This window comes from Panthera tigris, chromosome A3 (assembly GCF_018350195.1).
Source record: "Panthera tigris isolate Pti1 chromosome A3, P.tigris_Pti1_mat1.1, whole genome shotgun sequence".
NCBI classification, from domain to species: domain Eukaryota; kingdom Metazoa; phylum Chordata; class Mammalia; order Carnivora; family Felidae; genus Panthera; species Panthera tigris.
The window spans coordinates 137,163,268-137,189,677 of record NC_056662.1 but is presented as its reverse complement, the minus strand read 5'-3'; the positions used below and the strand labels follow the sequence as shown (position 1 = coordinate 137,189,677).

Here is a 26,410-nt window from a genome sequence, read left to right as displayed (position 1 = left end):
CCGATACGGACGTGCCCCGCGTGGTCTTGAGCTCACCTCCGTCCCTCCCACAACCCAGCAGCCTCCACCCGTCCCAAGTTAGCCTGGCGGAAGGAACCTCGTAAAAGAAGTGCTACTTTAGAGGCCCCCACAGCTGAAGAAGCCGGAGGGTCAGGCATGTTTTTGTGCAAAAGAAACATACTCCGGAGTGTTGATAGGAATGGTTCTCTGCTGCTGACTGCTAATAAGGCAGAGGTGACAGCTTTGTCTCTAGGAAGCCTTAATGTCTTTCAGCTGGCCCTCGCTGGCCAGCTCCTCAGGGAAACGTCCCAGGAGGCTGGCCATCGGCATGCCGACAACATCTGCCCTGCCAGGCCTCACCTGACCCGGATGGTGCCGTTGCCCGCTTTCCTGCTGCTGCAGCAGAGAGCAAATTGACTGTGGCTTCATCAGATAAGATGGGAGTGATTGGCAAGTAGAGAGAGATCACTGAAAGGCTGGAGGCGGCCTCTCCGCCCTTTGCCACCGATGCTCATGCTCCTGGGCCCGTACATGCGTGGAGTACACAAGCAGGTGACAGGAGCGTCCCCGTCGCCGGGGATCAGCTGGGAGAGACTCACGCTCCTGGCCTTGTGTGTCAGAGTGCACAAGCAGGAGGTGACAGCAGGGTCCCCGTTGCTGGGGATCAGGGTGGGAGACGCTCACCCTCCTGGCCCTCAGAGGAGCTCAAGAGTGTCCCTGTCATTGGGGTTTTACAAGGTTTGTGTCTTGACTCTTCTCAGGGTAGCAGTTCACACCTTTAGAGACTCCAGGTTGCATCGTTGCAAATCTCAGGATGTCGACTCGGGAATGTGAACTGTACCCCTCAGCAACCTAGTATAAAATCCGATGCCCCTGGGCGGCTCAGTCAGTTAAGTGTCAGGTCATGATCTCAGGGTTCATGGGTTCGAGCCCCACGTCAGGCTCTGTGCTGACAGCGCGGAGCCTGGAGCCTGCTTCGGATTCTGTATCTCCCTCTCTCTCTCTGCCCCTCTCCTGCTCACGCTCTCTCTCTCTCAAAAATAAATAAACGTTAAAAATAAAATCTGATGCACCAAAAGTGAACCACAGGCCGCAGAAGTTATCAAACAATCTAGTCCTGACTCGTGCATGAGAGCCCAGCAAAGAGTGGGCGTCAGCGGAATGAGGAGGTCTGGAGTTCTGTATTCCTCACTTGTATATCTTGATGTTGTGTGTTCTGTCCTTCTGTGATCCGCATGCAGAGAAGAGAGCAGTGTTTCAAAGTGTGAAGCCCTGAAGGGACACTGTGTCCACAGGCAGGGGTTGGGAGGGCTCTGGAGTCAGGCAGATGGGGAAGCTTTCCAGGTGCACCTGTCTTTTCCCGGCAGAGTGACCGGCCCGCGTGAGCCTTGAGGCCCTCAGCTGTAGATGAGGGGCGTCACCCGCTGCCTCGGGGCTGCGTGCGAGTTAGATCCGGATGCAGACAAGTGACTGAGCACAGAGCCTGGTCTGTGGGAGTGTTTAGTCCCCCTTGAGTGGCTTGAAACAGCTCCAAGAAGCCTCTTTTTGCTTTGCAAAGCCTCTTCCCAGAAGTTCCCCTAGGAGACTATGGTGGGACAGGTAGGTCACAGGACTTTCTAGAGAAATCTGAGCCCCACTAGGGCAGACCTGCTCTCCCTTGAGTCTGGTCTCCAGTAGGCTACTAGTGAGAACTCGGGCCCTTGGGTTAGGGCCCGCCCCCAGTGGTCTGTACCCTGGGTGCTCCGTGTACAAAACCCATTCCCCAAAACTACCCCACCTGCAGCCCGCAGCAGCCCAGCAAAGGAAGAGCTGCGAGACTCCTTCCCCGGAGCTTTCCTACAAAGTGTGGTCCCCAGACCGTCGTCCCCAGAGCGTCACCCAAAGCCCATCAGAAGCGCAGGGTCTGGTGCCACACCGCAGGCATACAAACCAGAACCTGAGGTTTACGGTACCAGATTCCAGGGTCATGCGTGTGACCACTGTGCCCAAACCTGCGGGCAGGTGTAAATGTGGTGTTCCTGTGGGCCAGGCTGGTGCAGTCCCCCTTGCTCATTCTGGGGAGCAGACCAGGATGCTTGACAGTGTCTTACCTGGACTTGGGCCTCGGTCATTCTGTCAGGGACAGAGGGATGGGGGAGGGAAGGGACACCTCACCACGGTTGCGGACTAAACACTTCGGGCTTTGGGTGGCGGTGTTTGTCACTTTCCTTCATAGAACTAAGCTTTTGGAGGTGAGTGCGCTCAGACCGCATAAAGTCGTATTGGTGCCAGAGGGGCGGGGACTCCTGCTTTTCTCTCTGGGACACGTGTCCTCTCCTGTTGGCGCCCAGAGTAGCCCACCCCCCTCCCACCTGCCCCCGCAGTCACGGCTCCGGCCTCTGGACTACTGGCACCATCCTCGTGGTTCAGCCCAGGCCACAGATAAGGTGGCCCCAGAGGCGGGTCCTCGGCACAGATGACGCGCGGTGAGGCACGCGACCAGTCGGTGACTTTGTCCTCACGAGGTGTGCGGTCCCCCTCCGCGAGGCTCCTTCTCTCCGGCTCGGTTGTCATGGTTGGTTTTGTGCGTGGACACCCGCCCCTTCCCCTGTGTCCCATCCAGTGGCCCTGGGGGTGGGCCTGGGGACCAGGAGGGTGCTGGGCCACCTTTTCCCCTTCAGTAATTCTTGCCCTTCTCCCTTCCTGTCCACCTTCTATTCTCGCCGGAGGTTAAGCGCCCTCAAGACTTCCTTTCCTAGTCTGTTTCTGTTTTTATGATTCTTCATCAGAAGACAGATTAGCCAAAAATGTCATGTGACCTGGTTTGGACCCAGTCGAGAACCTTCGCGGCTCCGGTTCCGAACCCAGTGTCTGGACCCAGCGAGGTGGCACGGGCTGTTCACAGAGGCTGTGCTCCAGCTGGCGTTAGGCAGGGGCCCTCGCAGGTGCGCAGAGGCCCCGCTCGCCCTCTGCTCTGCCCCCGGGGACCCCACACACGAAAGCCCAAAGCAGGTTCTTCATCGGGTTGCAAGCGTCCCCTCTTGGGGTGGGTCATTTGGGGACATGTTAATTGGCAAGGTGACCCGTAAACAGAAGGGTTTTTTCCCCAAACCACCTGCCCCTGAGGTCAGTGATGACACAACTGGGACACAGCTTCGTCGGTTAACGCTGGGTCTCCCGACGCACAGCCTTTCCTCTCCACGCCTTTCTCTCCTGCCGCTCACGTCCCCTCCTCACATTACAGTGATAGCCGTCGTGTTTTCTTTTCAGGAAAAGCCAAAGCACGCAAAGCAACCCGAAGTCATTAACCAAACAGTACAAACGATGTAAGGGAACAGGTGCTCAGAATATAGTTGATACATTTCAAAAGGCCGCACAGCCCACGGCTGAGGGGGGGCGAGCGGAGGGGCAAGACTGGCGTTTCTGAAGTTAACAGTCATCCTCGTGTGTAACACACTGGCCGCCTTTCTTGAAAAGAGAGGACGTCTCCTCTGTGTCTGAGGTCTCTCGAGTGCCTTCCGAGCGTCCTAGACCCAGACGCCACCACTGGCTGGAGAGCGGCCCCCTCTCCGCGGCCCCCTCTCCGCGTCCCCTCTCCGCGTCCCCTCCGTGTCCTGAGTGCTGACGTGTAAAAGGTGTCTGTGTGGGACATTCCTTGACAAATTTTTTGTCATACAGAGAAGTCTGCGTCTCCTAGAATCTGTTACGACGAAGTCTGGAAGCAAATTCGTTTTTCACGATTTTGTTGTTCTCCTTTGGAATTGCCGTAGATCCTGACAAATCTGGAGCAGGGCTTGGCTGAGGACGGAAGCGTGAACAGCATCGCACCGGAGAACAGACGAGGTCAGTGCGCAGACTGCTCGTTAAGCGACTGCCAGCCCCAGCGGTTTTCTTCATGCCCCCCCCCCCCCCGCCTTCTCTCTTAGTAAGGCCTCCGTCCTCGCATGCATTTGTTGGCTCGCCCTTGTTTGGGAAGCCAGGCACCAGGCCTGGAGCTCTTGGTACAGGAAGGGCAAGCCCAGGCATGAGGCCTGCCCACAGGGAGCCCCATCGGGTGCAGGAGCCCCACTGCACCCAGAGGTCCCGGAAGCCAGCGCAGCTCCCGCGGCAGGCAGGTGCTGGGGGAGAGGAGCTGGGCCTTCCTGGGGGAGGGGCGTCCCTGGGGTGGGGACTGCCCTCCAGAGCCACAGCCTTGGCAGAGAGGGGCACCCAGAGGCCCCAAAGTGCTGGAGAGGAGAGGAAGGGGGGCCCTGCGTGCCGCCTAGGTGGCCAGGATGACCCTGAGCCCCAGGCTGCTGGGAACCAGTGAGGAGAAGGTCATCCCGTCTGTAACTTCTTGAGAACATTCGGGATGAACTGCTAATTACACTTCAAAATCCAACTCGATCGGTGCCCCCGAGAGGCCCCTCACCCACCGCTGACTCCTCAGGGCCGCCCCTCTCCTTTCCACACAACACCTGCCCTGTGGCACCTCCGGGGGCTCCGCCGTTTGCCCCTGTGTGCCCCACACAGAACGAGCTCTCGTGACCACCGGCCAGCGTGGGTTATCCTGGCGAGCGGTGCTTCCTCTGCAGCTGCCAGAGGCAGGGAGCTGCACTGATGCCCCCAAGGGCATGGTGACCCTGACAGAAGGGGACAGTGGTGACCCTGAGAGAAGAGGGGAGTAGGATGGGCAGGAGAAGTTTGCCTTTGGGGCCAGCAGCACTGGGCTGCATTTATGCTTTAAATACAGTGTCCTTTGTGTGAGAAATCCCAAAGGACAGCCAGGTTTGTAGGGGTGTGTGTGTGTGTGTGTGTGTGTGTGTGTGTGTGTGCACGCGCGCACACACGCACTTCCGAGTCATGTAACTGCGGCTGAGTTAGCGAGGAGGCATCACTCACCCTCAGATGTCCCATCCTCTCGTACTGGGTGCCAGTTTGGGAATTCGCAGATCAACACTAGATCTCAGAAAGCACTTCCTGGGTACCTAAGGGTCATAATAGATAAACAGTTTGAAGGTGAACGGGGGCTTCCTCCCAGAGCTGGGAATTAGCACACGAGAGAGGGCCATAGGTGAGCCTGGATGGCACAGTCGGTTAAGCATCAGACTCTTGATTTCTCCCCAGGTCACGAGCGTAGGGTTGTGGGATTGAGCTCCGTGCTCATCAGGGAGCCTGCTTGGGATTCTCTCTTGCTCTCTCCCCGCAAAACAAAAAAGAAAAAAAAGAAAAAAAAGAAACAAGTCCGTGGAGATAAACTGCAGTTCGGTGAGACCACATGTTGTGTTCATCAACAAAAGATACTGTTGAGAACTCTTCTTTTCACAAAAATGATGTTTTAAGCACCTAATATATTTTTAATTGTTTAAAGGCGCAGGGAGTTAAGTTCCTAATTCTAGCAATTAAGTCTATTGTGTTCTTAAGCAGGTCCGAAAATAAGCATACTTTCTGGGCAGGTGTTATCCTACCCGCCCGTTGGTCCTGGCACATGGGAAGGGCAGCATGTGGGCAGAGCAGGGTCGGCCGGCTCACGGAATGACGGTCCTTCGGGCACCGCCGTCCTCCGGGCCTGTCGGCCGCTGCAGCCGCCACCGGGCAGACACCCGCTGGGGAGCCAGCTCTGCTTCTGCGTCATCGCCGCCCTGCCGTCACACGTGAGGGTGCTCGCTGCCACCACGATGGTGCCCACAGGGTCTACAACACAGATAGGACAGCGGTTGCCGCTTCCGTTTAAAAGGCTCTGAAGGGGCGCCTGGGTGGCTCAGTCGGTTAGGCGTCCGACTTCGGCTCAGGTCGTGATCTCGCAGTCTGTGAGTTCAAGCCCCGCGTCGGGCTCTGTGCTGACAGCTCAGAGCCTGGAGCCTGTTTCGGATTCTGTGTCTCCCTCTCTCTCTCTGACCTGACCCTCCCCCATTCATGCTCTGTCTCTCTCTGTCTCAAAAATAAATAAAGGTTAAAAAAAATTTTTTTCTTAAAAAAAAATAAAAGGCTCTGAAATGGAGACCTTGAGAAGGCGACCTCAGTAAGCGGAGCCCAGCGTGCGGGCACCCTGCAGCCCCGTGCCCTGTGCCCCCCAGGCAGGTGGCCGTGGCTGGGCCATGTGGTCTCCTGTCCGCCCTGAAGCTGACCGGCCACCTTCCTGTTCTCATGGCTGTGTCACTTCTGCGTCCGTTCTCCTCCCAGGGCCAAGAGCACCGGCCTGATGCCCTGTGCTCGGCAGCCTGGTGACAGGGGACCTTCTAGGCCAGAAGTCACAGGACCGTCGCTGACGGCCAGGGCTCGCCTCCAGCTGGCACACGCTCACCACTGCCCCTCTCTTGCAGCCTCCGTTCGGCTGTGGCGGTCGCGCCTGGGCCGGGTGATGTGCTCCATGGCAAACTGCCTGCTCCTGATGAAGGTACGTGGGTACAGAAGAGCGCGTCCGTGGTGAGGAGACGTCCACGGGCAGCCGCGGGGTTCCCGGACTCGCCCTGGACCCATTTAACGTGTATGGAAGGAAATTTCAGCACAGCGTAGAGTTTACACTGCCACGTTGAAGTGTTGAAACCTGCGTCTAGACGATCTAACTAAAATCATCATCCGTTCCCCCTCCTTCTCGTTCCCTCTCCCTTTCTCCATCTCTCTCCCTCTCCCCTCCCCCCCAGCCCTTTCCCCCTCCCCGTCCCCATTTCTCCTATTTTCCTCTGGATTCCATCCCAGAAAGGGAGCCCTTGTTCTCCCCGTGTTAGAGGAAGGGTTTCCCCTGGTCCTGGCAGGACTTGCTGACTGATGCTTGTGGTATCGGGAGACAGGTTTCCCCAGAAGACCTGTGTCTCAGGGACGCCACCCAGAGCCTTCGGCCCCCATGGAGGCAGCTCGCAGATCGGAGAGGATGAATGGACGCCTGGGTCCTTTGTTCCCTCGTCTTTTCCCAGCAGGCCCTCGCCAGCCAAACAGCAGGGTCTGGCTCCTCGCTTTGGTGGGAGCCTGACCGCGCCCCCCCACCCCCACCCCGGCTCCCCGGCGGGCAGGTCAGGGACCCACACCCCCTAGAAGCCCTGCCGCAGCTGCCGCTGCAAGAATCCGTTAGCCTCGGACACCCAGGCGCGAACACCTGGGCTCTTATGAGACCGAGTCTCTGAGTCCCCCACAGGTCAGCCCAAGGTCATTCCTGAGCTTAATCTTTAGCAAAGCAGAGCAGGCGGTTGATAGGGTGGCAGAGCTCCGTGGCTGGCCCTGGCGCGCAGCCCCGGGAGCGGGTCCTGTCCTGGGCACAGCCCCGCCCCGTGCCCGTCAGGAGGACGTGTGGCCTGAACCCACCGTAGGGCAGCCTGCACGGCTCCCATCCCGGTGGCCCCTGTAAAGGCGTGACACCAGGGCACAGTGACCTCGCAGCACCCTGCGTGTCCCGGAGCCCCAGGCGTCTGCTCTAAAACGGGGCACAGAGCTGGTATCTCTGAAACCCGCAGCTGTGACATTCACACAGCCCCCCCGCCCCCCAGGCACACACGGCCAAGGAGCTCAGGTGTCCCTTCAGTCCACACACCTGGCGTTTCTGACAGGGTGGCTTGGCCAGCCCTGCGGTGCCCGTGTCCCTCCACTGCACCCCAGGGCAGGCCACCCCCAGCATGTGCGTGGGCGGATGCCCTCCAAGCAGGCCGTTCTCCCCAGCCTGCTGAGGACGGTCGCCAGCTCCTGGAACCCCTTCCCCCAGAAAGCCAGGTGCTGATGCGGAGAGAGCAAACGGTAAATTCACAGGGCTGACTTTTCTTCAGTCCCGGGGCCAAAACTCCCCAGGAGGGACGCTACCTGTCCCCCTGCCGACTTTTATTTGCATTGTTAAGACGTTAATAGCACATTATGGGAGGATTTCTTTGTTGCGCTGTGGTGGTAACAATGCCCTTAAGCACCAAATGTAACTTTTCTACCGACTTCGCTGCAAAATTTATTATTGCTGCAAAAATGCTTTCTGATGAATGCAATTTGAGACTTTAGACGAATCTTCGTTTCCTTGCGTTCAAGTGCACGTTTGGCAAAGGTCTCCGCGTGTTTGTGCCCTGTTGCCATGGTGAGCGCGCGCGGCACTGCGGGGTCCTGTCCTCGGGGTTCGTGCATGGCCGCCGGTGGCCCCTCTGCTCGGCCGTTTCCTCGCTCTGAGGGCCGGCTCTGTTACGGGGAAATAAATACTAACTTCCTTCTGACGAGAAGCGGACGTTTCAGCCCCAAGTACCCGCAAAGCGTACCGTGGAGCGCGGTTACTTGTGTCACGTGGCCGGCGACGTGTCCATATGACATACTGTCGGGGCGGTTACGTGTGTGACGCGGCCGGGGACGTGTCCGCACAACAACGTCGGGAGTGGTTACGTGTGTGACGTGGCCCGGGACGTGTCCGCACGACGTCGGGCGCCGTTGCGCGGCCCGGGACGTGTGCATCGGTGTGATGTCACAAGTGCAGCTCTCGTCCCCAGACTCGCGGAGGGCGGGGCGCCCGTGCGGGTCGGCCCTGCGGGTGATGTGCCTGCGCCTCAGGTGCGCCCCCGAGGGTCCCACGTCCGCCCCCCCCCCCCCCGCCCTCCTGGGCCGCCCGTCGGGACGCCTCAGGTCACGGAGGGACCGTGCGGGCGCGTAGACCAGCTTCTTCCCGCCTCAGTCTCCCCGCACAAACCCTTTCTGGCTGCAGACGGTCGTGAGCCCTGCTCCACGGCCCCCAAGCCGGCGGAGCTGCAGAAGGGCGACGGGTGCGCCCCGAGCCGACCCAGGCCCGTCCCCCTGAGCAGGTCCCTCGCGGCCTTCCTCAGAGCCGGTCGTGTGGTCTGCAGCGGGGCGGAGTGGGACAGCCACCTTGAGCGTTTGCCTTTCGAGGGGCCGCGTTTCCTCCGCTTGCAGGAAGTAAGCCATTTCCGGCAGTGATCGTCCGCTTAGGAAGCTCTGCAACCCACCCCGCGTTATCTGAGCCCAGGGCCCCTGGAAGCATCGCGGAGGCCGCCCCCGAGGCTGCGGCCGCTCCTGGGCGTCCAGAGCGGCACCGGGACCGCCGTGATCTCGCGGGGAAGCCAGCCTTCCCGCGCGCCCCCCACGCCTGCGGATCCGCCCTGGAGGGTTCTCCCAGGGGGTGGTGTTTTCACAGATCCACGCGGCCGTTACTCCGTCAGGGGTCCTTGCTTAGTTCTTTCCACGTCACGTTATCTTCGGAAACACGGACTCCTGGCCTCAAGCACTGAAACACGGTTGTCAGACGGCGACGTTGGCTTCCCCGGACTTGCCAGCCGGAAGTGGGCAGGTACCGCCCCGCACGTCCTGGCTCCGGCTCGGCTGGGCGCTCGGTAGAGTGAGTGACGCACGAGCCAAGACCTGCGGCACGTGGACCGGCCCGGATCAGTGACACTCGGGCGCCAACACCAACGACAGAAGGGTCTTCTGTTGACTGGAAACCAACAGCGAGGGCTGGGTGTTAAATCACAGCAGGCGACTTCCCCACCAGCAGGCGTCTGGGTAGGCCTCGTGCTTGTGGGGGCACCCGGGCACCCTCTGCTGGGGCCTCAGCCCCCCCAGGGGAGGGGCCTGTGAGCACACGCACACACACACACACACACACACACACACACCTCATGCACACACCTGATCACACGCACACTTCCACGTTCGCACTAGCACGCACACACTTGCTCATGCTTGCGAACGCACACCTACACGTTTACGCTAGCACGCACACGTGTACACAGATGTTTTGTTCACACTCATGCTTTTACACACCCACTTGCTCACACGCTGATGCATACACGGTAGTGCACCTTCGCATGTTCACACTTGCATGCACATACTTGCTGATGCTCGTGCACCCCCCGTGCCCACACCTGCTCTCATGCTTGTGCTCACACTTGTGCACTTACGCACCTCCGTGGTTTCTCACACTCATGCTTGCACGCACTTGCTCATGCTTGTGCTCACACTTGGGCACACATTCGTGCACGGCTTGGTTTCTCACACTCGTGCTTGCATGCACACTCGTGCGCTTACGTGCACTCACTTGTGAGTGCACTGACACACTTGTGCCTGCTTATACACGTGTGCACACACAGCACTGGAAACAGCACAGCCCTGCTGTGGGCAGCAGGGGCCCCAGGAAAGGATGGCAGGTGCTGTGAGGCTCCTTGTGAGCACCACACCTTCAGTAAAATTTGTCTCCGTGGGTTTTCCTTGAAAGGGCCCGACTGGAAAGGTTTTCACTCTTTTCCTGCTAAACTGCAATTTTACTTGTCACCTGTCTCTATCACCATTCCAGTTAGCAAGCTAGTAACTGCGAATGTGGAGGAACGAAGAACAAGCCAGGAGAAAAGTGCCTGCAGCCAACATTTCCTGCCGGCCGTGTGCTGGGACTCAGGAACAGCACAGCGCCCGGCACGGAGCCTGCTCCGCAGACGTCACGGCGATCACGGCTGTTCTGGAGAGCCTGGCTTTGTTGGGGGACCCGAGAGGGGCCAAGGGCTGTGTCCTGGGCGACCGGTCCCGCCTCTTACGGACCGACAGGGGTTCCGTTAGTGTCCCGGCGGGCCGGCGTTGGGAGCGCAGCAGGGGGTGCAGAGATGGTCAGGTCCTACCCGGTCCCCCAGGGCAGCGTGAAGGGTGCTCCCGACGCAGTGAGAGAGGGCAGCTGCTGGGGTGCACGGCCAAGCACCGTGGCCAGCGGAGCCTGCTGAGTGTCCCACGTTCACCTGCCTGGTGCGCGCAGAGAGCCCCCGCACCACATTCCAGCGCTCTCCCCGGCGAGCCTGCCCTGGGTCTCGTGCTCGCTCTCAGCTAAGCTGTTTGGTGGGGGTTTCTGTTTAAACATAAGAACTTTTCCTCAACTTTTAGCCTAGAAAACGTTTAAGAGATGCTATTAATAAATTTGGTTTAGGGGCACATGGGCAGCTAAGTCAGTTAAGTGTCCAACTTCGGCTCAGGTCACAGTCTCACCGTTCATGGGTTCGAGCCCCGCGTCGGGCTCTGTGCTGACAGCTCGGAGCCTGGAGCCTGTTTTGGATTCTGTGTCTTCCTCTCTCTCTGCTCCTCCCTCACTCACACTCTATCTCTCTCTCTGTCTCAAAAACAAACATTTAAAAAATTGAATGAAAAATAAATAAATTTGGTTTATGTCATTGGCAGTGATGACAAGGTGAAATTCACCAACTCACTTAATTTTGTCAAGAAAGAAAGCGAGAGTCCAGGTGAATTCCTAATTGCTATTTAGAAAGTGGAAGCAGGATGGACCTCAGCCCCTGAGGGAGAGGAAGGCATTTCCCGAGTCTGGTTACGAACAAAACTCGGGGTCCCGTTTGCCACGTGGTCAGGCAGGCTTGCGCTCACCTCCCAGGCCCAGCACTGCGTTTCCGCATCCTCCCGGCTCGCGTGTCGACGTGCCCTATCTTCACGTGTGAGTCTGCGGGCACTTGAGCTTCTGCTTTTGTACAGCAGTGACCTTCCTAACCCAAAACCCTCTTTCGGGTTCTGTCCCCGTAGGATTACGTGCTGGCTGTGGACGCCTATCACTCAGTCATCCAGTATTACCCCGAGCAGGAGCCCCAGCTACTGAGCGGTATCGGCCGGATCTTCCTACAGGTACGGGCTCCCCCCTCCCCACCCCCTGCCGGGCACCTGAGCTGCAGGGGTGGCCTGGGACTCAGTGGTAATTCCGTGTTTAGGAAACAGAAAACGTTTTGTGTCAGGTGTCTGTTAAAAGGTTTAGTTTTTTACAGTAGCTCCGTTTTGATGGTATTAAGTCCCCGTTGGCTTTGACGTGATTAGGACGCACATTGCTAAATGTGAATTTACAGGTTTTCATGGGCAAGGCACTGAAACAGATTATTTTAGAAATCGTCCTGTGGCCGTAGGAAAAGGGTTGATAAGACCATCAAGAACGTTCTTTCAGCTTGGCCGATACTAGCGTAACTTGCTGATATCTTGCTGGAAAGGGCACCTGAATGTGTGCGGAGGCACAAAGGACACACATCTGGAAGCAGCGGTCCAGCAGCGCACGAGGGGAGGGACGACACCTCTCGCCAAGAGCATCGCTGATCCGGGATGAGCTTTCCTGGACCCCTTGGCGACGGAGTGATGAGTGCCCTCCTCACTCCTGTCTCTCCCAGGACGGCAATCCCACCCTTGCGGGCTGAGCCCAGGCGGCCTCTGCCCCCCTCCCACCCTCGGGGCGTAGGGCTTTCTGCCATAACACCCCGGAGCAAAGTCGGAGAAGGGTCAGAAGTACGTCGAGCACCACTGGCCCTGAGCAGGCGCCACGCCCAGCCAGCCCCGCCGAGGGTACTGCCGGCCACTTTACAGATTAGCAAACTGAAGCTTCCCTGTGGTTGAGTCGCCCGCCCGAGGTCCCAGAGATCCGGCGAACAGAGCCTCTGTGAGCCCAGAGCTCAGGTGGTTTTCACCGAAGGTGGGTCCTGTCCACCCCCCGTCCTCACTCCACGCACACACGCGCACCTCTCTCCCCCTCCCACAAGCCATACTGCTCCTGGGGAGCACAGACGGGTTGCAGGGACAGCCTGACAGTGAAGGCCAGCTGTGGTCTCGGAGTCCTTCCCAGGGCACTCAGGGGCCTCTGTTGTGGGGCCGTTAAGGGCGACCCTCACTAAACCGGGTGCTGAGGAACGCACACCGTAGAGGCTGGAGGACCCAGCTTTCTGTCTGTCTTGGTGCTTAGCTAGCAGGTGAGCCCGGGCGAGCCGCCGAACTGAGCCGCATTGTCTCTGTGCGCCGTGGATGCTCGTTAGCGTCCTTTGGGGTCACTGAGCAGACAAAGCAGGACCGTCCGTGTAAGAACAGGGTGCCGTGGGGGTGCCCGGCCGGCTCAGCCACTAGAGCGCGTGACTCTCAATCACGCGTGTGAGTTTGAGCCCCGCGCCGGGTGTAAAGATTACCCTAAAAAAATAAAACCTTTAAAAACAACAAGAAAAAAAGAATACAGTGCTGTGCCTGGGATCACGCTGATCATCGAAATGAAATATCCTGCGTCTGCTCTAATTCCTCACCACTCAGGACAGTCTTCATTTCTGAGTCATAATTTACGTAATCTGAGGACTCCACGCCTGACATCCATTTACGAATCCTGAGATACGAAAGCGCATCCTCCTGTGGGAGTCACGGGAGTGACAGGACTGAGGCCCGGATCTCGGAACGGATAGTACCGAAGCCGCGGGGACTTGGCGAGACTGCCCTGTAGACGTTTCCAGCCCGGCTCCGAGTGGGTCCAGCGTCACCAGGGGAGGTGGTGAGCGGTGCAGGGAAAGCTCTTGGTGTCCTCCCGTTCTCAGGGCTGGGGAGGTGACTGCTGGTCAGGAACACCCCCCCCCCCCCCCAGTGTGAAGACAGGCCACAGGAAGCTGGTTGACTGGACTCCGAAGTCCCCACCACGTGGCCGGGAGACCTTGTCACCTCGGACTATTTATCAAACGCCTGTCACTGATACTTCTGTTGCTGAAGAACAATGGTGTGAACTTTGGTTTTGTAAAGGAAATCGAGATGGCAGGACTCACCGTTTATGACACGTTCCCATCGGAGCTGGTCAAAGGTGGCCTCGCTCGGTTGACAGGTCATCTGTTACCGCGTCCGTGCGCCGAGCAGGAAAGGCAGGCACAGGTAAGGTCTTGGTCGGCGGGGTAAGTGTGCTGCCTGACGCGTCCGGATCTGAGAGGAGAGAGGACGGCCGCTGAGCGGGTCTCGTGCTCGGAGACCCGGGAGCCCTTACGGAAGCTGAGGCTCCCGGTGGAACGTTGCTGTTCCGGGCCGGCGTGGTCGTGCACCTCCCGTAGCCCGTCCTGTGATCTGCCAGTGTTGAGGCGCCGGCGACAGCTTCCCGCCTGCTCTACGGGGAGCCCGTGCTGCCACAGTCAGGGTTCACGGTACAGGTCTCCCTGGGAGAAACCACACGGTGGCTTGCATTCGTGGGGAGTTCTAGAGCTTTCTGGACCCCTGTGATAAAGAGCGAGTCCTAGGGCCCGGTGGCCATGCCTCTTTGTCCTGACCTGCCCTGCACCCTCACCTGCTTCCTGATGCCCGTGCCCTGTACAGCAGGCGTGCTCGCTGCCGAGCTCTGGTTTCTTTACGGTCGCCCCAGCAGGCGCCCATCCGCACCTGGGTTCAGAAGCGGTGCTGGGACCGGCCCCTCCAGACCGGGCCACTGCCCGAGGGCCCCTGTCTCCAGTCTCTGCGTTCGGCCCCCCAGAGGGGCCCAGAGGCAGCGTGGGCACGTGCGAGTGGTGGCACTGCCCTGGCCTCCAGCCCCGGCTGGCTCCCATCCACCCCAGACCTTAGCCTCCTGAAATGCCGCTCCCTTCTGTCATCCTCGGTCAGAGCCCCTGCTGGCGCCTCATGGCTTACCTGTCGGGTAAGCTCACGCCTGAAGCCCGCGCTCAGGGCCCTCCCAGATTCGGCACTAACTCCTGCTTTGCAGCCTACTTTTCTCCCTGCTTGGGCTCCCTTTCCCTCTGCCTGCCTGTGCAGGTCTTGCCTGTCCTCTAGGGCACCGTGAAGTCACCTGGACCCCTCGATGAGCTCTCCCCTGACTTCTCTCCCAAGGCATCTTGGAGAATAAATGCACGCGGCCCCGGAGCTGAGTGGGAGAAGACAGGCCACGGGAGCCAGCTCGGGGCCGTGTGGCTCTGAGCAGGTCATGTGACCTTGCTGGGCTTCGGTCCCCTCTGTGAGATAGCGAGTCGGGGATCTCAGCAGAGATCGGACTGTGCACGGGGCCTGGGACACGTGTGGTCTACTGGGTTTCTGTGCCTCTCAGCCTCCCGCCGGCCTCGAGCAGTGGGGCACGCCTGACTCCCACCAACCGAAAGGCAGAGCCGCCCCAGAGAGTGGCTAACCCCAGGATGTCGGGGTGGGGAGCTCCCTAGAGACGCTGACGCACACAGGCCGGGAGCCCACAAGCTGCCGGGGGACGTGCGCGCGACGCCTGGCCGCGTGGTCCGCGTTCCAGCCCCAGAGCCATCCTTCCAGCGTGTGTGCTCGTGTCTAACCTTACGCCTCAGCTCACATTAAGGACGTGTTTGGTGGGATGAGATGATGAGAGACGGTCACCGGGGGCGGAGCCTGGCATGGTGTTCTGTTACGTGGCCCTGACCCGTAATAGTGCAGAAACAGGACATTTGGGGACCAGACGAGGTCTAGCCAAGTGGAACGAAGTTTCTGGAGAATACCACACGGCTGGGCGCTACACTGCCCCGTGTCTCACATGCTGCACCGCCCCACCCTCCGTCGGGCCAGCAACAGCTAAGCCACAAAGGAAGGCGCGTGGGCGGATACCCAGGGGCCAGACCGGTGCCACGTTGCATTAGGTCTCCTAACAGGATGTACTGTACTTGTGAGGAGCTACCCCCATTCTTTCCAAGAGGCTCGACCTCATGGCCGTTACGAGCAAACTGTTAGCTGTTCAGTTTGTGCACTGATCACATAGATGGGTGGGAAGACCTGACTTGGACACACAGGTCAGGACAGAATGTTCTAGATGCAGTCTGTAGGGAGCAGGCCCTCTCGCCTCCCACCCACACACCAGGCGCCTGGGCCTGCCCCTTCTCGGCCCCCTCTTGCCCCCAGTCTTGCTGCACAGCCTCCTGAGAGCCCCCGCCGTCCATGCAGAGGAGGTGAGCGGTTGTTCTGGGGGGAGGGTCAGGTGGAACGGGGTCTCTGCTCCTGAAGGCACTGGGAGGCTGCAGACGCGATGGGAGGTGCTCTGTACTCTGAGGGAGCCCTCCCACGGTCCACCGAAGGGCGGTGAAACACGTGCACACGCAGAGGAAGCGTGTATTCACACTTTACGGTGACTCCGCACCAAGGCCCCCACTCCGTCCTTCTGGGCTGTGATCTGTCTCAGCGGCAGGAGAGGAAGGGGTGGAGGGGTCCTGGGTGCCGTCCCTCACGGCCGCAGACTGTGCCTTGGTGACGTCCGGAGCCGAGGGCCCACGAGCTGCTCACGGGAGAGCCGGTGTCCACGGCGCTGGCGCGGAGCCGGAAGGGGCCGGTGGCCAGGCAGGAGCCTTCGGCGCAGAGCGCGGCGAGTGCGGGCAGACCGGCCTCCGCGGCAGCGCGCACGGGACCGGCGGCGAAGGCGATGCTCAGTCCTCCGACGCCGCGGCTCAGGGGCCTCCGGAGGTGGGGTGCGCCCAGCGTGCCCCGGGGGCAGCCACGCGGGTGGGAGTGGGGCGTGAAGGACGGTCGGGGGCCATGGGGACAGGAGGCGCCTGCGGGGTGCAGGCTGCTTGTTCATCCTGCCTGGCTCGCAGCAGGGCAGAGGGAGCAGGAGCCAGGCTCAGGCTCAGGGCTGCGCAGGGACTCGGGGGAGGGGAGGGACATTGCTGCTCGGGGGCTCTGGGGGCGGGGACGTCGCTGCGCGGGAGCACCTGCCGAAGGGAACCAGGACAGAGCGGCAGCGGCGTGTCACCGTTACTGGCATGTGTGCACTAATCTGGGGGGGGGTCGGCCCCTTCCGGAAATGGCGGTTTGAGAGGTTTTAAAGGGGGGGGGGGGGCGCCTGGGTGGCTCAGCCGGTTGAGTATCCGACTTTGGTTTCAGCTCTGGTCACAATCTCCCCATTCGAGCCCCGCGTCGGGCTCTGTGCCGAGAGTGCGGAGCCTGCTTGGGATTCGCTTTCTGCCCCCTCCCCCATTCAGTATGTGCGCTCTCAAAATATATTTTAGGTATGAAAATATTTCCTATATATAAGCGTAAAGATTTGGGCTAAGTGGTTTTTCTAGATGAATTTCCAGCCCGTGTTTCTGTAAGTAAAGGTCGGAGGTAAACAGGAGAAGCCCCTGGCTTTCAGCTGATACAAATCTCACGGCGGCAGGCGCCCTCCCGAGGCCCTTGCGGTGGCCCTGCTGGGGCCCAGCCACTGGGACAAGGGGTTCTCACTGTCACGAACTGGCGAGGCCCCCGGGGACCCCGCGCCTCCGCAGGGCCGCCTCTTGCCCAATTTGCAGGGTGGGAGGGAGCCCAGCCTGCTGTCCCAGCTGAGGCCAAGGAGAGAGAGAGGCCGCGAGCCCTGGTTTCTGCTGCAGAAATACACACGGGGTCCGTCCCCCCGAAGGACAACACCGGTGGGGGAGCCCCGCACAGGCATGCTCCTCTTGGGCTCCGCGTTCACGAGTGCGCGCGCGTGCACGAGCACTTCCCGGGCTCCGCGTTCGCAAGTGTGTGCGTGCACGAGCACTCCTCTTGGGCTCTGCGTTCACGAGTGTGCTCGTGCAGGAGCACTTCCCCGGCTCCACGGTCACAAGCACGTGCATGGGCACTCGGGCTCCGCGTTCATAAGTGTGCGCGTGTGCATGAGCACTTCTCTCAAAAGCGCTGGTATGTGTCGTCCATCTTCACAAAAGTGAGTTAGTTTCTTTCTTTCGCTGTTCTCTGGCAAAGTTTGGATTATTTTGGAATTCTCTGTTCCTTGAAGGTTGGATAATTCACCTAAGAAATGCTTATGCCAAGCACTTGGTGTTTGTGGGCATTGACGCCGATCACCGTCCCTAATGTGTAGTAACAGTAATGTGTAGTTACAGGCCCCAGGGTTTTTCTCTGTCTCCGGGGTCCGTCTGGGCAATTTCAGGTGTCCCAGGAAGTCACCTGTCTGGTCCCTGTGTTCACGTACATTTGCACACAGTTCTGTAAACTGACGCCCTTTTGCAACACGAACAGTTTCCTTTCTGTCCATAGGGACTCGTCATTTCACGTTTATAATTCTGTTTGTGCTTTGTCTTGACTGGTTCCTCCACTTACTGTCTGTTGTTTTCTCCAAATAAGTGGGTTGGGGTTATCGAGTCTGGGTTTATTTGCTTGCTGGATATCCTGCAAAAATTTCGACTGCCTTTTTTTATGCTTGATTCTTAAATCATTACCACATAAGTGTATCAAGTAAACCTGCCGTACGCCTTACATTTACACAGTGTGTCAAATATGTTTGAGTTAAAAATGGAGATAATAGATAGCATGGACGTGACCGATCGCGTGAGAGCTGAGTGTGTTGAAGCGCTTGGCTCGGTGCCCACATCTTAAAGGCTTGATAAACACGAGTAGTTACGGTAACTTCGGCGGAGTCAACAATACGGACTCGGCGACGTGGTTCTCGTCAACGGGACTTTAGACAAAGCGAACACATTGTGAGGGACCAGACTTGCCAGCGGAGGGCGCAGACAGCGTTGAGCCCACAGGGACTCCGGCTCCTTGCGAGTCAGGTAGAGAGAAGTCTGGCGCAGAGCTTCAAGCCGCGCGGGGCCCGAGGGGAAGCGACACATAAACGCCCTTCTGTCGTCTTCGTGTGTCTTCGTTTTCTTCCTTCTCGTGTCGTTTTTTGGGCTTCTGTGGATTGATGTCAGTGACTGGGAGGGCTCTGAAGTTCTGTCCCCTTTGCAAACTATGCACTTGGCCGTGGGTTTCCTGGATGCTGGCAGAAGACAGGGGGCTCCCGGAAAAGAGACGAGGGCCATTTATTAAGGCAACACCAGTACGTTCACGGGGTCATTTTTGTCACCAGACACCACGCCCATCTGTAGGTCTTCTTTGGAGGAATATATTTGCCCCATTTTTTAAAAATTTTTTTGACGTTTATGTATTTTGAGAGAGAAACAGTGTGAGTGGGAAAGGGGCAGAGAGAGGGAGACACAGAATCGAAGCAGTCTTCTGCCCATTTTGTAATTGCATTATTTGTTTTTTTGAGTGTTCAATTGTGTAAGTTCTTTGCATATTTTAGATACTAACCCTTTATCTGCTGTGTCTTTTACAAATATCTTTTCCCACTCATAGGTTGTCTTTTAGTTTTGTTGATTGTTTCCTTCACTTTGCAAGAGATTTTTATTTTGATGTAGTCCCAGGAGTTTATTTTTCCTTTTGTTTCCCTTGCCTCAGGAGACGCGTCTAGAAAAAAGCTGCTGCGGCCAGTGTCAGAGAGATTACTACCTGTGCAATTTTCTAGGACTCTTACGGTGCCAGGTCTTTAACCCATTTTGAGTGTAGTTTTGAGTCTGGTGTAAGAAAGGGGTCCGTTTCATTCTTTTGCATTTGCCGTCCGGTTTTCCCAACACCATTTGTTGAAGAGACTGTCTTTTTCCCATTGCATAGTTTTGCCTCCTTTGTCGTAATTGGCCATGTAACCATGGGTTTATTTCTGGGTTTTCTGTCCTGTTCCATTGATCTGTGGGGCTGTTCTTGTCCCAGTCCCATACTGTCTTGATGACGGCAGCTTGAAGTCTGGAATCGTGATGCCTCCAGCTTTGCTTTGATTTTTCTTTTTTTTTTTTTTAATTTTTTTTTTTTTTTTAACGTTTATTTGTTTTTTGAGACAGAGAGAGACAGAGCATGAACAGGGGAGGGACAGAGAGAGAGGGAGACACAGAATCGGAAGCAGGCTCCAGGCTCTGAGCCATCAGCCCAGAGCCCGACGCGGGGCTCGAACTCACGGACCGTGAGATCGTGACCTGAGCTGAAGTCGGAGGCTTAACCGACTGACCCACCCAGGCGCCCCTGCTTTGATTTTTCAAGATCGCTTTGGCTATTCGGGTGTTTTGTAGTTCCCTACACATTGTAGGATTGTTTGTTGTAGCTCTGTGAAAAATGCTGTTGGGATTTTGATAGGGATTGCATTAAATGTATAGATTGCTCAACGAAGTATAGACATTTTAACAATATTTATTCTAATTCATGAGTGAGGTATGCCTTTCCATCTCTTTATGTTATTTTTATTTCATCAGTGTTTTCTAGTTTTCAGAGTTATAGGTCTTTCTCCCCTTTGGTTAAGTTTATTCCTAGGTGGTTTTTTTTTTTATTACTTTTGGTGCAATTATAAATGGATTTTTTTTTTAAGTAGGCTCCATGGCCAGTATGGGGCTTGAACTCACGACCCTGAGATCAAGAGTCTCATGTTTTACCAACAGAGTCGGCCAGGATTGTTTTCTTAATTTCTCTTTGTGCTGCTTCATTATTAGTGTATAGGAACACAATATGCTTTTGTATCCTTCAACTTTACTGAATTCAGTTATCCGTTCTAGTACTTTTTTGGTGGAGTCTTTAGGGTTTTCTGTATATAGTATCCTGTCATCTGCAGGTAGTGGGAGTTTTACTTCCTACTTACCAATTCGGATGCCTTTTATTTCCATTTGTTTGCTGAGGCTAGGACTTCCATTACTATGTTGAGTAACAGCAGTGAGAGTGGACATCCCTGCCTCATTCCTGACCTGGAGGGAAAAGCTCTCACTTTCCCCCATTGAGTATGATGTTACAGCTGTGGGTTTTTCACACATGGTCTTTATGATATTGAGGAATGTTCCCTCTGAACCCGTTTTAAGGGTTTTTGTCATGAATGGATGTTGTTCTTTGTCAAATGCTTCGTATGCATCTACTGAAATGATCACATGGTTTTTATCCTTTTTATATTGATGTGGTGTCTCACGTGGATTGAACCACCGCCCGCACATCCCAGGGATAAATCCCACCTGATTGTGCTGAAGGATTTTTTTAATGTATTGTTGGATTTGGTTTCCTACTATTTTATCGAGGATATTTTAGTGTATGTTCAGCAGAAATACTGGCCTGTAGCTCTCTTTTTTGGTGGTGTCTTCATCTAGTTTTGTATCAGGGTAACGCTGGCCTCAGAATGAATTTGGAAGTTTTCCATCTCTTTTTTTTTTTTTTTTTTTTGAACAGTTTAAGAATGGGTATTAACTCTTCTTTAAACGTTTGCTAGAATTCACCTGTGAAGCCATCTGGTCCTGGACTTTTATTTTTTGTGGGTTTTTTGATTACCGATTTAGTTTCTTTGCTGGAAATTGGTCTGTTCAAATTTTCTTTTTCTACCTGCTTCGGTTTTAGTAGTTTATATGTTTCTAGGAATTTATCCATTTCTTCTCGGTTGTCCAGTTTGTTGGCATATAATTTTTCATAACATGTCTTACAATTGTTTCTATTTCTGTGCTGTTGGCAGTTATTTCTCCTCTGATATTTGTGATTTTGGATTTTTTTTTCTTTTTTAATGAGTCTGGCTAGAGGTTTATCAATGTTGTTGATCTCGTCAAAGAACCAGCTCCTGGTTTCATTGATCTGTCCTGTTGGGTTTTGTAAGTTTCTATATCATTTATTTTTGCTCTAATCTTTACTATTTCCTTCCTTCTGGTTTGGGGTTTTGTTTATTCTTCTTTTTATATACCTCTTTTAGGTGTAAGGCTAGGTGGTTTATTTGAGATAGTCCTCTGTTGCACCAAACTTCCCTCTTAGAACAGCTTTTGCTGTATCCCAGAGGTTTTGGAGCTTTGTGATTTCATTTTCATTTGTTTCTATGTAATTTTTTATTTCTTTGATTTCTTGGTTGACCCACTCATTGTTCAGTAACATGTTATTTAATCTCCATGTGTTTGTGGTCTTTCCAGATTTTTTTCTTGTGGTTGATCTCTTCGTTTCGTAGCGTCGTGGTCAGAAAGGACGCACAGTGTGACTTCGAACTCTTTGAATTTGTTGAGACTTGCTTTGTCGCCTAATATGCGATCTGTTCAGGAGGACGTTCTGTGTGCGCTTGAAAAGAATGTGTATTCTACTGTTGTAGGATAGAATGTTCTGAATATATCTGTTAGACCCATCTGGTCCAGTGTGTCATTCAAAGCCACCGTTTCCTTATTGATTCTGTTTGGATAATCTGTCCATTGACGTAAGTGAGGTGATAAAGTCCCCTATTATTATCGGTTTCTTTTTGTTATTAACTGTTTTGTGTATTTGGTTGCTCCCATTTGGGGTGCATAACTATTTGCTATCGTTATATGTTGTTGGATTGTCCTCTTTATTGTTTTTCATGTTCATTTATTTATTTTGAGAGAAAGAAGGGAGCGTGGGTGGGGGAGGGGCAGAGAGAGACAGACTCCCAAGCAGGCTGTCCTCACGGAGCCCAACATGAGGCTCAGTCCCAGGAACCGTGTATCACGACCTGAGCCAAGATCAGGAGTCAGACGCTCAACCGACTGAGCCACCCAAGCAGCCCCGTCTCCTTTATTACCACATAGTGTCCTTCTGTGTCTCTTGTTACATTCTGTGTTAAAGCCTGTGTTGTCTTGTAGAAGCATTTCTGCCCTGGCTTTCTCTTAACACTCTATCAAGTGTTTCTCCGTCTACTCGCTTTCAGTCTTCAGGTGTCCTTACGTCTGAGATGAGTCTTTTGTACGTAGCATATGGATAGGTCTTGTTTTTTTTATTCACTCTGTCACCCTGTGCCTTTTCGGTGGAGCGTTTGGTCCACTTGCATTCAAGTCATTACTGATAGATACGTACTTATTGCCACTTCGATACCTCTTTGGTGGCTATGAAGTTTTTCTGTGATCCTTTCTTCTCTTGCTTTCCTTCATGATCTGTTGGCTTTCTTCGGAGATTCACTTGGGTTCTTTTTATTCTCTGCGTATCTGTTACTGGTTCTTGATTTGTGGTTCCCATTGGCTTCATATACAACATCTTTTGCGTACAGCAGTCTACGTTAGGTTGACGGTCGCTTAAGTTTGAGCCCTTTCTGCTCATTTCCCCACCGCCCCAGATTTGAGGCATATGGTGTCACACTTTACGTCCTCTTATTTTGGGACTCCCTTGACTGAGTTGTACAGATATACTTATTTTTAGTGCTTCTGTGTTTCTTACTTTTCATACTCTCACTTATGGTCTTTTTTCACTCAAAGGGTCCCCTTTAATGTTTCCCGCAGGGCTGCTTCAGTGGCCATGAGCCTTTCAGTTTTTGTCTGCCTGGCAAGGTCTTCATCTCTCCTTCTGTTACGTGCAGGGGCCGTGCTAATCTTCTCTGTGGTGTCCTGACTTTAGTACATGTGCTCCCAAAGCAAGCGCCGTTCTGAACGACGGCCTTGCGGGATGGAGAATTCCCGGCTGCACATTTTCCCCTTCGGCACTTTGTATCGTGCCGCTCCCTCTGGCTGGGATTTCTGCCGAAAAGTCCACCGGTAGCCTTACGGGGTTTCCCTCGTGTGTCACTGTCGTCTTTTCTCTCGTGGCTTGTAACATGTCTCCTTTGTTGCTACCTTTTGCGTGGACCTCCTTGGGTTGATTTTGTTGGGAGCTCCGTGCGCCTCTTGGGAGGGATTTTTGTTTCCTTCCCCAAATTAGGGAAGTTTTCAGCTACTTCTTCTTCAGGTAAATCTTCTGCCTTTTCTCTCTCCTCTCCTTCTGGGATCCCTGCAGTGCGAATGTTAGGATTCTTAACGGAGTCCCTGAGTTCCCTAAGTGCCCCCCCCCATTTTGCACTTTCTCTTACTTGCTCAGCCTGATACTTTCCGTCACCCCGTCCTCCGCGTCGCTAACTCGCCCCTCGGCTTCCTCTAACCCGTTTAGTCCATCTAGTGTGTTTTGTATTTCATGTATCGTGTTCTTCATCTCCGGTTGGTTTTTCTCTCTGTGCCGAGGGTCTCCCTGATGTCCTCCACTCTTGCCTCACGTCCAGCGAGTATCTTCGTGATCGCTGAATTCTCTGGAAGGCACCGCCGGCCTCCAGCTTTCACTTGGGTCTCTTGCCGCAGTTCTGCCCTTTCATTTGGGACATACCCTTCCCCTCGCTTTGCCTCACTGTGCGTGTGGGTGTGGGTGTGCGCGTTGGGAAAGTCTGCTACGTCTCTCGCTCTTGAAAGTGGCAGGCAGGTTGCACACTTTTGATGAAAGGCACTGATCTCTTCCACAGAGGAAGCGCAGCTGCCGTGGAGACCCGGCCGGCCGGGGCCACCCTGCAAAGCACCCACGGGCGGTGTGCACACCCGTCCTGTTGCGCGGGGGGAGGGGGATTGCGGTGTTAACACGGTGGGTGCTTCCTCCCGGGGAAGTCGGGCCACACTGTTGGCAAGCCGGTCTCCGGGGCGAGGGGACCCGCGACACCAGGACTGGGGCAGGGCAAGGTTTAAGGGTAGGTAGTGAGTGCGGGTGTCCTGGTGCGGGCGGGGGAGGGAGACGGCGCCTGCCCCCTCCTCTGCTCCTGGAGAAGTCCTTCGGGAACACACTCTCCCTCTCTCACGCCCCAGGCTTCTTTCAGGACGCTGCTTCTAATCTGGATCTCCGGGCTGTTTGCTGTGCTGTCCCTTACGGGCAGGGACCCAGCTCTCCGTCACCCCATCACCCTCCTCTCCCAGAGCCTAAGCCCAAGCCCGCTGGTCTTCAGAGTTCCAGGCTTCAAGTCCTGCTGCTTGTAAGAACTCACAAAATTCGGCCCCTCTGATTTTCAGAGCCACTCTGGGGATTTGTCTTCCCGGCTGGGCTCCCTGCTGTGATCACCTTCTTCTCAACCGTCTCTGTGCCCGTGGGGGCTTAGCTCCTGCCTCCTCTCTGCCCTCCTGCCCTCTCCCCTCTCCCGTGTGGCCTCCTGCCTTCACCCCTGGTGTTTATTCTTCGGGCTTCGGATCGCCCTCTGGGTTGTCAGCAGTAACGTGCGTGTTTTCTAGGATCCGCGGCGGGAGACGAGCGTCGGTCCTCCTCTGCCGCCTCCCTGAAAACCATCATTTATTTTTACTTAATGTTATGCTAGGATTCACATTTAAGACTTTTTAATAAGACTCGTACGTTAACTTCATTTCTGACATAAACGTGTTGACGTTCCATCGTGTCCTAAATGGGATTCGCTTTTACAAAAAGTAACGGTCAGTGATGGCGATCAGAGCTTTCCTGCCTAACCCATCGGGCAGCGGTCTGTGTGGCTGTACGTTTACTGGTTTTGTCACCTGACCTGACTCAGTAATTCTGTCAAAGCAGATTGGAGACATAAAAACAGCCGAGAAGTATTTTCGAGATGTGGAGAAAGTGACGCAGAAGTTGGACGGACCACGAGGCAAAATAATGGTTTTAATGAACAGGTAAAGCTCTCAAAACTACGTTTTCTCAAATGTCCCAGGAGTTCAAGGCTCTGCTTCCTGAGGCCCTCTAGAGAACGTTCCTTATTCCTGTCCCCTTCCCAGCACTGAAACGGCAGTTAGTCAAGCGACAGGTTTTAAGATTTCTCCCGTTTTTCAAAGTACTGTTCATATTGCCCCCGTTTTCAACATCAATTTGCGTAACTGCTCGTTGTTCTCGGTCCCCTGGCTACTTGAATACCTGTGTTTTGGTGTCTTCACAAACCTGTGCGTGCATCTGGGGAGCCCCCTCCTCCCCCGCTTCTCCCCTGTTCCCAGTTAACTGCCTTACCTGTCGTTCACGTTCCAGAGCCTTCCTTCACCTCGGTCAGAATAACTTTGCAGAAGCCCACAGGTTCTTCACAGAAATCCTAAGGATTGAGCCGACAAATGCAGTGGTAAGATCCTAGAGGACACAGGAGCTCGCGGCTCTGGGCCCGTCCCGAGCCGTCGGCCGGTGTCACGGTGGTTGGGAGAGGGTTTCGGGGGCCACCGGCCGGTGGCCGTGTCCGATCCCGTGCACGTGTCCCTCCCGTCCAGGCCAACAACAACGCCGCCGTGTGTCTGCTCTACCTGGGCAGACTCAAGGACTCCCTGCGGCAGCTGGAGGCCATGGTCCAGCAGGACCCCACGCACTACCTGCACGAGAGCGTGCTCTTCAACCTGACCACCATGTACGAGCTGGAGTCCTCCCGCAGCGCGCAGAAGAAGCAGGCTCTGCTCGAGGCCGTCGCCAGCAAAGAAGGGGACAGCTTCAACACACAGTGCCTCAAGCTGGCGTAGGACGCTCGCCTTCTGGGGCCACGGGGCCCCTGTGCGGCACGTCCGCCGGAGCGGATACCCTGACCTGACCGTTGGCTCCGAGGACACCCCTTTCCCCGGGGGCGGGTCGTCTTCACCCAGAGCCACGGCCGGGCCCAGACTCGGCGGTTTGTTAGACTCCAGGCGGCCCGGTGCCCGCGACTCTGCCACGGTTCACGAACGTGGTGTCCGGGAGGCGGGGTCCGTGTGAGGCACCGCGTCCCTTTTATTCCCGGGAGCTGACCTGCTTCCGCTCTTCATTCTGACTGTCCGCAGAGGAACGCTGACCAACCACCCACTCTCTGTAAATCCTCCAGTCCAGGTGAGCATAAAGGCAGAGAAATACCAAACACACGGCCTTCTCTCTCGTTCCCTTCTTTGTGGCCCAAAGTAAACACGTCACTTGTCCTCATCTGATTCATTTTCAGCCAACGCCACACACCTTGGACAGGCCTGGCGGTGGGTGAAAGAAACCACCGTCTCTCTTCAGTGTTTTGTACGTCACAGGGAGCGGGACACGGGAGCTTCTGACGCGTAACGCAAGCAGGGGAGAGCACTCGTGCGTACAAGCGGGCGGGCCGGGACGTGTGTCCTCGCGTGGTCTTTCGTCCCGAGGGTCGGGACACGTGTGCAGTATTTACACAGTAGCGGGGAGGGAGTTTTCTCCTCTACCCTTCTAGGTTCTTCGGTTGGTCTAATAAACTGACACGAGACAGGTTAACGGGAGACAAGTTTGATCACGTACATACAGGGGCCCCATAAGAATGTGAGACCCCAGGACGAGCCCG

At 55.7% G+C, this 26,410-nt stretch overlaps 1 protein-coding gene and 2 long non-coding RNA genes across 6 annotated transcripts in view; 2 read left to right on the top strand and 1 right to left on the bottom strand.

Moving 5' to 3' along the window:
• The window catches only part of TRAPPC12 (trafficking protein particle complex subunit 12), an 82,243-nt gene extending 56,103 nt beyond the window's left edge, over nt 1-26,140 (top strand). The window contains exons 7-13 of one of the 4 annotated variants that reach the window (XR_001511991.2): nt 3,750-3,822; nt 6,282-6,355; nt 11,437-11,535; nt 24,685-24,785; nt 25,132-25,219; nt 25,362-25,944; nt 26,051-26,140. Coding sequence is in view for 1 of the 4 variants with exons in the window: in XM_007098195.3 (XP_007098257.2) it covers nt 3,750-3,822; nt 6,282-6,355; nt 11,437-11,535; nt 24,685-24,785; nt 25,132-25,219; nt 25,362-25,604 (678 nt within the window). In the remaining 3 variants the exon portion in view is untranslated. Of the gene's footprint in view, nt 1-3,749; nt 3,823-6,281; nt 6,356-11,436; nt 11,536-11,888; nt 12,362-23,960; nt 24,125-24,684; nt 24,786-25,131; nt 25,220-25,361; nt 25,977-26,050 lie in introns of those variants that run through there. The other 3 variants (XR_006216067.1, XM_007098195.3, XR_006216066.1) reach the window with 3 other exon arrangements.
• On the bottom strand, nt 7,699-8,461 carry LOC122237458. Its single transcript, XR_006216069.1, has 2 exons — nt 8,181-8,461; nt 7,699-8,103 (listed from the first exon to the last, which is right to left on the bottom strand). It is a non-coding gene; the product is annotated as an uncharacterized LOC122237458 (long non-coding RNA).
• On the top strand, nt 8,733-10,844 carry LOC122237457. Its single transcript, XR_006216068.1, has 2 exons — nt 8,733-9,429; nt 10,220-10,844. It is a non-coding gene; the product is annotated as an uncharacterized LOC122237457 (long non-coding RNA).
• Nucleotides 26,141-26,410: the final 270 nt, after the last annotated feature.